Here is a 12,752-nt window from a genome sequence, read left to right on the forward strand (position 1 = left end):
GGAAGGGTACAGAAAGTACTGAAACAGGCAAAAATACAATGTGGTGGATTGTATTTATTTGGTAGATTTTAGCCAGTGTTAAATGTTAATTACACAATTTCGAAATATTTTGTATATAAGACATATAGTGTAAAGTTCTAAACAACAAAACTCTTAGCGTGGATAACAACTGCAGTGACTAAATATTACTGTAGTAAATCTGCTAAAATCGTATATTTCAGGTCAGCTGCTTTTTGTGACAGACGAATATCAGCCACAAAGTAGGTGGAGGTTTTAAACAGATTTTGTGACAATGGTTTTATGAACTTCATATGCAGGTCAGTAAGGTTTTTTTTAGAAGAAATTTATACTTTTACTTAGTAAGGATGCATTTAAATTGATCAAAAGTTACAGTATAAAGACATTTATAATATTTCAAAATATTTGTATTTTAAATACATTTCTATTCATCAAAGTATCCTGGAAAAAAATGTACCATGATTTGTACAAAAATATTATGCACCACAACAATTTTTAAACATTGATGCTAAAAATGAGCACCAAATCAGCAAGAATGGTTTGAAGGATCATGTGACTCTGAACACTGAAGACTGAAAATTCAGCTTTGCATCACAGGAATACATTTAAAAAATCTATTCAAATTGAAAACAGGAATTTTATCCCAAGGGGACTCATCCCTTTATCGTGTCCAAATCATGTCCATGATTGTGTGTGTGTGTGTGTGTGTGTTCACATAGCTTATGCGACAAAAGTCACCAAGTGTCATCTCACGCCAATGACGCAAAAATTTTAAAATTTAATTTTTTCAGTCAGCTCCAACCGAAGAGACTGTAATAATATTTCACAATATTCCTGTTTTTACTGTATTTTTGAACTCACAAATGAAGTCTTGGTCAGCACAAAAAGGCTTCTTTCAAACATGAAAAATTGACTGACCCCAAACTTTTGAGCCATTATGTATGCACGCATGTATGTATGTACATATCCAAAGCCACTTTCAACACATTTCAAGTGTACATTTGATCACTTTTTGTGTTTCCAGGGAATCAAACCCATGACCTTGATGTTGAGTTGATTTGAGCTTGATTTCACTCAAAGAATAGCCGTTTCAGTCGGATGGCTCTCCTCCACCGAGCCGTTCAAAGTTGGAATCATGTAAGTATTCAAGTCAAACATTAAATACATTTAAAGGCAAGTTAATTTGAGAGTGAGACAGGCCGGTACAAATCCGAAACAATGAGTCTGAAGGAAGCTGTGCAGATGCAGGGCCACCTAATCAGATTGCTTTCATTAAGTCTGTTGAAATGACAGAAGCTTTTACTTCACTTCTATTGGATTACCAGGAATGCAGCTCTCTTATGACAATCTGCATTATCGAAACAATCTCTCTCCTCCTCTTTTACTCTCTTTTGCCTCATCCTTTCCTCCCTCTCTCGCTCTCTCTCTCTCTCTCTCTCTCTCTCTTTCTCCATCTCCCTGGCTGACTTTCCTCTCTCTCTCCTGTGAGCTCCATCTCTCTCTCGCTCTTTGCAGATGGGATGAGCCTGGGAGGAAGGCAGAGTGCTTTGCCAGTTGTGTGTGAGAGAGGGCAGGAATTCCAACCGTGCGCAGACAATTCCAAGAGCAGCTTCCCTCGTGCGCAGGAGATACATTGGCAATGCGTTTTCAAGCCTTTGTTTGAAGGTTCCCGCTGATAGAGGTAAGCTAGGCGAGAGGAAGTTCATCTGTGCGTGTGCATGTGTGTTAATGTAGTTGTCACATGGCATGTTGATGGAAGTCAGTCACAGTGCCCTCACATTAGTCTTACATTACTGTTGAGTGCACTTTAGAGTGGATATAATGTGCTATTCGATATCATTTATGGAGTATATAATCTGTCAGTTTTCTGTCAAAACGTCTGGGTTCAGATTATTAGTTTTGGTAGCATGTCAACTTTCATTGTTGGACTTCATGCAAATCCACTCTCAGTTATACTATTTCTAAAACCCTCACTTTGGGCCAAGAATTATAAATGTTATTATACAACAGTTAGTTGCTTGGAGACACATGTGCTTCTTTTTTTCTTTTTTGGCTTCATTTGGAACAATTTTTCATTGGTGGAGGAAAAAAAATAGTAATTTGCCAGATTTTTTTTTTTTTTTTTTTTTCCTAAAACATGAATTATATATGTATTGGTTTTGTTTTGTTTTTAGAACAGAATCACATTCATGCTAATGCTCACTTATATTGTGATATTGTCACACATATTGATATTGCTGAATTATTAAACCAGATAGTTCTGGCTTCTGATTGGTCAATACAACTATGACACAAAACACCTGTTCACCAGCAGTGGTTCATAGTGAAGTCTGTGTTAATGGAAGGATACCTCTTGACAAATTTGCTTAAAATAACATAATATTTTATTTTTTTTTATTTTATTTTTTTAAATACCTTATATTATTTGTATTTTATTTTATTTTATATTTTATTTGTTGCTTGTATTTTATTTATATATTATATAATTTTATATTTAATTTAATTTTATATTATATTATTTTTATATACTGTAACATTATAGCTTGTTTTTGTAATATATAAAAGTTAAATTTTGTTTTTTCAGTATCCCAAATGTGATGAATGCATATTGTGTTATTTTGTAGGTTTATTTATATAATATTAACTTATTTAATTTTTTTTCAAAATATATATATATTATTTTAATCAAATGACCCAGGTATTAGTGATGAATGTATTTTATTTTATTTTTCGTTTTAAATGTGGGCTTATTCAATGTCCCAGATATTATTGATGAATGCAGTTTACTTTATTATGTTGGTTTATATCTATATCTATCTATATCTATCTATCTATCTATCTATCTATCTATATATATATATATATATATATATATATATATATAAATGTATATCTCTTTAAATGTAGGCTTACTCACATTCCATATCTTAGTGATGAATTAATTTTATTTTATTATGTTGGTTTATTTATACAATATCTTTTTTTTTAATGTATTTCTTTTTAAATGTAGGCTTGTTCAGTATCCCAGATATTAGTGATGAAAGTATTTTATTTTATTATGTAGGTTTATTTATATAATATTAGCTTATTTTTTAATGCATCTCTCTTTAAATGTGGGCTTACTCAATGTCCCAGATATTAGTGATGACAAATGAATGTATACTGAGGCATCTTTTAAAGTTGAAAGTTTTAATCTTTAAGACAACTGTACTCTATATATTTTAATTCCTTGACTCACCAAGAGACATGAGTTTGAATTGAATTTCCATCAGTGTCGAATGCAATCACACCCTAATTTAAGCTAGGGAAAATCTTCAAAATTATAATAAATGATCACAGCATGTCAAGCTTACAGCAGAGGATAATGTAATTGGTTTTTGTCAGCATTGCCACTGAAGATCTTCTTTGGCAGAGGCCTGAAATGTTTGCCGAAATCCAGGGTGGCACACTTGCCCTCCGAGACCTCGACTGTGTTATTTTTTTCTCTCTTGGCACTTTGAGACTCCCACGTAATTACATTCTGACAGCACGATGGACAGCACGTCTGCGGCGTCCACACCTCCACAGCGTGAACCGATCCAACTGTTTTCAGAACCACGGACAGCTCTGCTCTCAGCTCTGCTGTCCGTGGTCCTGAATACAGTTGGATCGGCCATGGAAGTGTGGACGCCACAGACAGCAGCCTACTTAAACGCATCCTGACATGACAAGATAAAAGCAATGTAATTGCGGATGCTCGTAAGGCTGTCGTTATGCAGAGCAGCCCATTTGATGGCTAATCTCAAACAGGTTGTTGTGTTTGAGAGCCGTGGCGCGTGTTGATCTAGCAGACAGAAGGAGGGGGGAGAGGATGACAGGAATCCAGGCGCCTGGCTGTAGCCGTCCCGCTCTACACCAATCTGTCTCTCCCGGGCCTGTGTCCAGCACTGCCCCCGGACCTCTGAGCAAGAGTCATTGACCACTACCATCTACGCTGAACCGTAGCCCAACGTGGAAGTAGATATTGATCAGGGGAATTAGTCTCCTTTGTGGCGCCTACTTTTGTCAATGAAAAAGCAGGTTTGAACCGAATGGTTCTTGTGATATGGACTGTACAAGGTTAGAGTTTTAAAGGGATAGTTCAGGCAAAAATGAACATTTTTACACTTCAAACCTGCATGACTTTGGGAACACAGAATTAGAATTGTTTGAGACTATATGCTGGTCTTTATTTTTCATGCAATTACAGTGAATTAAATAAAAGGGGGAAAAAATAGTAATCAGAGATTATTAACATTTTAAATTAATATATAAAAAATATTAATATTAATTAAAAAATATTAAATCATCATCATCTGTTTGTCTGTCTTAGTTATTAGAGCAAATCTTTCAGACTTTAAAAATAACAGAAGTGTCATAAAATTTAATAACTAAGATTTAAAATAAAAATACTTTTAAAATATTAAGAAATATATTAAAATAATATATTAAATGTATACTACTACTACTACTACTACTACTACTACTACTAATGCTATTATTATTGTTATTGTTATTATTATTATCATAATCAGCATCATCTGTCTGTAAGAGTAGATCTTTCGCTTTCAAGCTTCAAAAAGTACAGAAAAGTGTCAAATTAATAACTAATATTTGTTTATTTACTTTTAAAAATGTATTAGAACATTGAATAATAATAATAATAATAAGAAGAAGAAGAAGTACAAGAACAACAACAAGAACAACAACGAGAACAACAACAACAACAACAACAACACTCATCTGTCTGTGTTATTAAATTTTAAGACCAGAGCTTTCATGCTTGAGAAAGGACAGAAAGTGTCAGAAAATGTAATGTGTTATTTATTTATTTATTTCATTTTAAGGGCAGGAGCTTTCCAGCTTCAGAAAAGATATAAATGTGTCATAAAATTGAATGACTTTAAAATTTTTTAATAAAATCATCTTTTATTTATTTGTTTTCTTTTTCTTTCTTTTTTTTAACAATTTCTTTCGCTTTTTTGTAATTAGACAATGTTAATGGTGTTATACTGAAATGTGCACTGTGTCAGTGGTGCCTGCTTTCTGTAAAATACTCACTGTTCTTTCTCCATTCTCAGTAACACTCAGTCACAAGGTGATTGAGTTGTGTATATGCAAATGCCTGTGCTTTTAATTCCAGTAGAGGAGCTATTGATGGAGAAATAAATGGCTGCGATGTGAAATGGAGGCTTATTGATTTTATTTACCCTTTGCTACAAGGCAAGCATGTTGAGAACTGTAAGGGTGAGTGATGGCGAAGTGAACCAAGTCAGGCATTATACATCACTGGCCACTGGTTTGACTGACCCAGACAGGTATCCGTGAAAGAGAGAATATCTGATCACTGACAGACACATCAGACAGCTGGAGCACAGGAATCAATAAAAGAAAAGAACTGCACTTTTTTGCTTCTTTTTTAGAACATAACAAACAATGTATGTTGCATGCATACTATTCTACAGTATGTCTTTCATTTGCATTGCATTAACTGCAATCATTGTGGCATGTTAGAAACATTAAGCATGAACATTTTTTAATTTTTTTAGAACATGAGTAATGTATGTTGCATGCATACTATCCTAGAGTACATTGTTCATTTGCATTCCATTAACTCCGATCATTTGTAGCATGTTTATGATGTAAAGCATTCTGTAAAGCATGAACTGCCACAGATGACAATGAGGAATGTCGCATACATTGTGTGTGGTAACCTCCATTTCATATTGTACTCAGTAATAATTGTGAGCTGCAACTTCTGCCAGTTTTTCACTTATACCGCACTCCATGTCAGCTGGGCATGTTTTAGTCATTGGTATCATAAAGACATAATACTTCATTAAGTGTAATGGTAACTCCATAAATTTAGGCCTGAATGCGCCTCTACAAACATATCATTAAAATTTGATGATGAATTGTTGGTTCATAAAAGCTTTGTGTTTAATGAGTGGGACGTTCCAGACTATGAGTTATATTTCATAGCAGTCGTCTTACTCTCAGTGAATTAAAAAAGAAAGCTTGGCTACGTCTTGCATGGCGGGAACGTCGCCTCTGATAAATAGTGCGTGGCTTTCGGAATTAGTCCTTGGATATTGAAGTAATCGCATATTGGATGTGTCTTACTAAATAAATAATGTTTTGTAGTATCAGAACACATCTTGACTTTCAGATATCCTTTGAGATATTGAGAAAAATGGGAAATTATCCTGTTATGAGCCTCGGTTACATTCATAAATTGACACAATGTTCCTACAACACAGAAAGGAACTGTGCTCTCTTTTATTTACAGTAGTGCTTGAAATATGAACTTGACATCTGAATGTTATTAAATGTTTTTTTTTTTAATTAATTGGTTTATTTTTTAAAGGTTTATTAGTTAACATTAGTTAACAACATTAGTAAACACGAACTAAGAATGAACAATACTTCTACAGCATTTATTAATCTTAGTTCATGTTAATTTCAGCATTTACTAATGCATTATTAAAATCACAAGTTGTGTTTGTTAACATTAGTTAATGCACTGTGAACTAACATGAACTAACAATGAACAACTGTATTTTCATTAACTAACATTAACAAAGATGAATAAATAGTGTAATAAATGCATTGTTCATTGTTTGTTCATGTTAGTTAATACATTAACTAATGTTAATAAATGACACCTTATTGTAAAGTGTTACCAATTAATTTATATAATAATAATAATAATTTGTATTTATTTATTTTTTATTCATTAATTTTATTTTTATTAATTTAATCAATAATAATAATAATTATTATTATTTGTTTATTTACTGCTGCATGTATTTTATATATATACAATTATGTACTTATCAAAAGTCTTTGTATATTTCCTGTTTGACAGTAACCAATGGTGTCATGGCCGCCAACCCGGACCGAGCGAGGTGTACTGCCGTCCTAGCTTGGCCTTCGCTCCTCCTCATTATCTGTGTCCTGTGGATCTTGTGCACAGACTCAGCGGGTGCTCAAGGACAAGGTAAGAATGAATTTTATTTTTTATTTTTTATTCACAGGTGCTTGTTCCCCAACTTTTCAAGCCCAAATGTCAATGTGAACGTCGCTGGAGTGTGCTACTGCTTTTGTGAACGTTTGGCCAGATTGATTAAGATGACTGATGTTTTGTGTTGTGGGGTGATGATGCTTGAGTTTATAAGGATGATTTTTCTACTAAGATAAAGGTCATGTGAAGGGCATTAGTTGTGTTTTTTCCGTTAAGGATAGGTTAAAAAAAGCAAAACCTTGATTTTTGGCTTGTGCATGTCTAATTCATGTTTTTAAAAAATTTTTATTGCTATCAAGATTTTGTTGTATGTCAGTTTGTTTCTTGTGATACAGTTACAGGATAAGGTATATAACAGTGTTGGGTAAAGCTACTTTTAAAAGTAATCATTACAATATTGCGTTACATCATTAAAAAGTAACTAATTGCGTTACTTAGTTACTTTTTATGGAAAGTATTGCATTATGTGACTTTGTTTCACCTGGGCTGGGCTTGCTTTTTTGTTTTTTAATAACAAAAACCCCCAAAGTTATATCTTTGGCAACTGTAAAGGCCCTTTCACACCAAAAGTGAAATTAATAAGCCGCAGGCTGAAGAAAGTGCCTCTTCGTCTGCACCTCACTCCCAGTTTCTCTCAACATGGGAACAGGAGTGGTGTCAGTGAATAAATTGGAAAACAAAGTAACTTGCGTTACTTGTTTGAAAAAGCAACTCTTGTAAACTACTTTATTAGTTATTGGAAAAGTAATCTGATTACGTAACTTGTGTTACTTGTACTGTAATGTGTTACCCACCAACACTGGCCATGACTGTGTCTTAACAAACTTAATTACACTTTTAAAAAATTCACTCTAATAATGTCAAAAATGTTTACATTTGCAAAAAAAAAAAAAAAAAATAGAACGTTTTATTGTAAAAACAAACAAGCAAACCCAGCCCAAATGTAAAGCAACTCAATTATTTACTTTTTTAGGGAGTAATGCAATATTGTAATGCATTACTTTTGAAAGTAACTTTCCCCAAAACTCACTGGTTATGACTGTCTCTTTTTAAGTTCACTTAAGTAGCCTTAAAAATGCACTTTTAAGATCTGAAGTACACTACAGGTGCACATTCAAGACCTCTTTTTCACAAGGGCAGAAATTTTACTTCTCCAAAGGCTAACCTGAAGTCCAATCAATCAGATTCAAAATCAGAAATCCATGTAAATCCAATTAATTCCTGCAACTTTATACAGTATTTACATGTATTTGAAGCAATTTATTCTATATTCTTCTGCAGTGCATTAGTCTTCCTTGTGAGCCTGTATTAGCGGTTCCTGAGCGTCATTTGTAACTGATCATCAGCAGTGGGATTTCTGCTATCTCAGATGATTTCCACCCCCCCAAAGTGAAACTCCTCAGATGACTGCCTGACATTTTACAGCACCGTTACTTCGAATCTGCTTCATGCCAAAACTCATTTCTCATTCTCTCAAGTAGTTGCCGTGTGGTTGCACACTTTGGGTTCGGGTCCAGTTTTAATTGGCGTCTCCCAGGGAGACAAGGCCATGTTGCCCTCTACTGTCAGTTCCTCTGCAGACTTCCACCTCTCCAGCAGCCAGGCTTATTTATAGCAGAGCTGGGAACGGCCACACATACACACACACAGCCATTCACTCATGCAGCTCGGGCTGGAAACAATTTGAGAAGTTCTCCTTTTCCCTTCATTGCCAAGTGGCGTGAATGCGTGAGCCGCCTCCGTCTACAAGGTTAATGCCGGGCCTGTTTTTTTGTGTTGGGGCGGAGAGTTGGAACGGCGCGAGGGTTTAACATTCAGCCCTCATACGATGGGGACTGATTAATGGAACTCAACTGTGGCATATGCCAAAGTAAAATATGCAGGAGGGCGATAGAGACGGGCTTGAACGAATGAGTGAGTGAGACCGAAAAGAAGAACGAGTCAAACATAACGCATAACAAATCCTCTGGGATGTAGTGAAGCTTCACTGGGCAGAATTATTTGACAAAGCTGACATCAGGTTGTGCTGGTAGTTTGTGATGCGTGGCTGAGGGTTTATTTTTAGTGTGAGGCGACTCATAGAAGAAGAACTCGTCCGCCGTGTAATCAGTTTTCTTTTCTGCTTCTCTTATGAGCTTGAATATCTTGCCTGTGTAACTGTGATGGCAGTGAATGGAGATTTTCAGTTCAGTGGCTTGGAAAAGCATAATTATTCAAAAGCAATATTTTTCCTAGAATTTTGTTTTTCATGCTGGGTGTTTCTGCTGTGACAACTTTTGTCCCAGGTGTTGATTTTTCCCTCTGTTTTACATTTTTTCTTTGTCACTTTGAACTGTTTTAACATTATATAGTATTTCACAATATAGTAAATCAGTCTGTAAAGATTTGGATTCAGTCTAAAGATTCAGTCTGCTTTGAAACAGTTTTGAATTGTGAAAAGTGGTATAAAAATAAACCAGGTTATCATTTTCTTTCTACTTTTCACATATTTTATACCCGCAAAATATGAAAATAATAATAGCCTAAATAAATAGTAATATCTAAATAAAGAGTGAAATAAACATGCAATTTCAAAATGTATTGAGTAAAAATAATATACACATAAAAGTTTGAGGTCGGTAGAAATGTTTTTGAAAGTCTCTTATGTTCATTTATTTGATGAAAAATGTGAAATATCTTTACAATTTAAAGAAACCGTTTTCTATTTTAATATATTTTGAATTCATACTCCAGTCTTTCCTTCAGAAATCATTCCAAAAGACACATTTCTTATTATTATCAATGTTGAAAACAGCTGTGCTGCTCAGTATTTTTGTGGAAACTGTGATACAATTTTTTATCTTCTTTTTTATTTATTTAATTAATTAATTAATTTATTTATTTATTTTACATTGACTGTGTAAATATAAATATAAAATGGGGCTTTATTTTGTCAAACTGTGACAAAAAGTGTACCAAAATTGTATAAATTGTTTAAGTTGCGTAAAATGCTAGCTGTGAAATTAAAATAAATAAATTAAAAAATGAGGAAAGAGTTCATTATTTTGTTCAGAATATTATTTCCACCCCTGTTATTTCATATAATGAATAGTGTTTTGAGATGAGGTGGATATTGGAAGTGGTATTGGTCGGTATGTTCACTGCTAAACATTGTTGTTGGACAAAGTGAGCAAAGTGTGTTTTGAAAGAGTTTCTAAAAGTGGGAACAGCAGCTCAGAGCTACAAGGAACAACTTATATATTCTGTGCTTTGCTTGAGTTCCACTGAAGTTTACCTTTCCCTATAAAACTCAATTACATCAAAATAGGTGGAGGGAGAGTAAATCACATTTTTGGCTTTTTGGAAATGACTTCCTAAACCTAATTATTGCTCCATTATCCCAGAAAACCATATTTCCAGTTTTGTTTATAAGTTCTGAGGACATGGGCAATAAGTTTGAGGCAGATCTCCTATTTGTAGCTGCTCCATGTTGGGATGTTCAGCTTTGACTGGATTCCTTTATCCGCAGTACCCGCAGACTAACTGCATTATAGGACATCCATCTTCGTTACCTGGGCTCTCTGGCTCCACTGAGGCTCTGTGTCAGGTTGCAGCTCTTTACTGGAGGAGAGAATGTAACGCCCCTCGCGTTTGATCTTAGGTCAGTAGAGATGCTTTCCGCATGTGATCGCCTGCGTGGATAACGTGCGGGGTTTTGATTTTTGATCCGCTGTCTGGAGGCACAGGAGGCTGAACCGTACTTTGATGTAATGGAGAGTGGGTGCATTCCTATATTGTAGATGATGGTTGGATGTTATTGAATGTGTAGCAAGGTTTTTTTTAAGCACAATTATAGGGATAGTTCACCCAAAACTCCAAACCTGTATGAGTTTATTCCTCTGTTTCTTCTGTTGAACACAAAAGAAAATATTTAGAAGAACGATGGTAACCAAACAGCTGATGGTAGCCATTGATTTCTACAGTAGGGGGAAAAATATGCAAGTCAATTGCTACCGTCAACATTCTTCTAAATATCTTTTTTGCAGGTTCGCAACAATTGGAGGGTAAGTAAAAGATGACAGAATTTTCGTTTTTGGGTGAACTGTCCCTTTAAAGCTCTCAAATGGCAACTGAACTTTGTATTATAGTCGAATATACAGTATATACTGTATATGTTTTGTCTTTTATTTTATAGAAATGTAAAGATGCATCCCTGTGAGTTCAGTGGTTCATATGTTTTATGAAGACACGGGCTAACCACATCAAAGAACGTCCAACAACAATATGGATATTTTAGCAAATGAATAACATCATTTAATTAAACACAAAATAAATACTCATTAAAGTGAGACTAAAGTTTGCATGCTGTTTTTGAAAAGCATTTTTCAAACATGATAATTCACCAATTTTCCCCAGTGATTAAGGCATCTTTGAAGTTTAAATTGGACTGAGACCTTTAAAACACACGCTAATCCTTATAGCTAATCACATGCTAAGTGTTTAATCCTCACTAAAAAGCAGTCTCTCAGCTTGGGTAACAAATCTAAGAATAACTAGATTTACTTTGCTTAATGGTTATTTTTTTGTGTGTGTTTGTATGTGGCGCCAGTGCAAAATTTGCCAGATTGTTGCTTTTAAGTTTCTGTGGGCTGTTTACACAGAATCACACAAAATTCCATTCCACTGTGCAATTATTCCATTGTTTTTCTGTTTATATGCACTAGACGGAGATCTTTAACTGCTGAGCTTGCATCTCATGTCTTTTTCAGTGGCTCAAGCACAGTATGAGCTCTAAAATTTTAAACAAACAAACAACAACAAAAAAAATAAAAAACGCATCTCAAGACCTTGTGTTTTGTACCTTTGTTTTGTACCTTTGCAGGTCTAGCGTTTTTCAAAGCAAAAACTCATTTTGTGGGAATTGCCTATAAGATCTGAGTAGGTTTTAATGCATTTCTAGGATGTTATGTGAGGTTTCTATGAGGTTGCCAAGTCAAGAGTTTCTACCCCCATGTTACATTTGGTCCCTAAACTTTAAAAAATAAAGTTTTTCTATTGGCATTGATGGTTTCATGAACAAACTTTAACATCCATGGAACCTTTCATTTACACAAAACAATCTTTATAGTGGAAAATACTTATTTTTACATTTTCTTCACACTAAGGAAAAATTGTTCTTTTGCAAACTGCCTACGGGAAAGTTATTTGGGAAACCCAAAAATGGTGGTTCTGTGGCATAAAAAAGTGTATATATTGTACGTTTCTCACTCATTTGATCATTTCTGAGGGACAACTACAAGTTTTAATGTAGAAAAGTATTATTTAATATTAGTATTTTAGATATCATTCATGTCTGTAGCACAAATAGTGTTGGTTTATTTGTTTGTTTAAATCTCTAACCATATTAGTAGTAATGATAGTTCTGATCAAGCAATATTAACCACCTTATTTTTTCTGTAATAGCAGATGCGGCCATTTATAAATTTCATGGGACTGGCCAGTGTCAGCTTCCAGCTATTTTTAGGTTTAAAAATAGGTTGTTTTTCTGCTTGATATTGCAGTGTGTCTTACCATATTATTTTAATGTATTATCTTAATTATGAACACACTGGTTTGTAGTAGGCTACAAACAGTTTTATTGTTTACCGCACTTTGTTATTCGTCTTGTTAATTCCCTGCCGTGGCTAACGAACCAGAATTCTCGCACATTCAC

The 12,752-nt window shown here is 34.3% G+C and overlaps 1 protein-coding gene across 9 annotated transcripts in view; it reads left to right on the forward strand.

The window, feature by feature from the left end:
- Positions 1-1,564: 1,564 nt before the first annotated feature.
- The window catches only part of robo2 (roundabout, axon guidance receptor, homolog 2 (Drosophila)), a 415,989-nt gene continuing 404,801 nt past the window's right edge, over positions 1,565-12,752 (forward strand). For all 9 annotated transcript variants that reach the window (XM_058745019.1, XM_058745027.1, XM_058745024.1 and 6 more), the window contains exons 1-2: positions 1,565-1,699; positions 6,905-7,036. In XM_058745019.1, coding sequence (XP_058601002.1) covers positions 6,919-7,036 — 118 coding nt within the window. In that variant the 5' untranslated portion in view covers positions 1,565-1,699; positions 6,905-6,918. The remainder of the gene's footprint in view (positions 1,700-6,904; positions 7,037-12,752) is intronic.

This window comes from Onychostoma macrolepis, chromosome 15 (genome assembly GCF_012432095.1).
Source record: "Onychostoma macrolepis isolate SWU-2019 chromosome 15, ASM1243209v1, whole genome shotgun sequence".
In the NCBI taxonomy this organism is placed as follows: domain Eukaryota; kingdom Metazoa; phylum Chordata; class Actinopteri; order Cypriniformes; family Cyprinidae; genus Onychostoma; species Onychostoma macrolepis.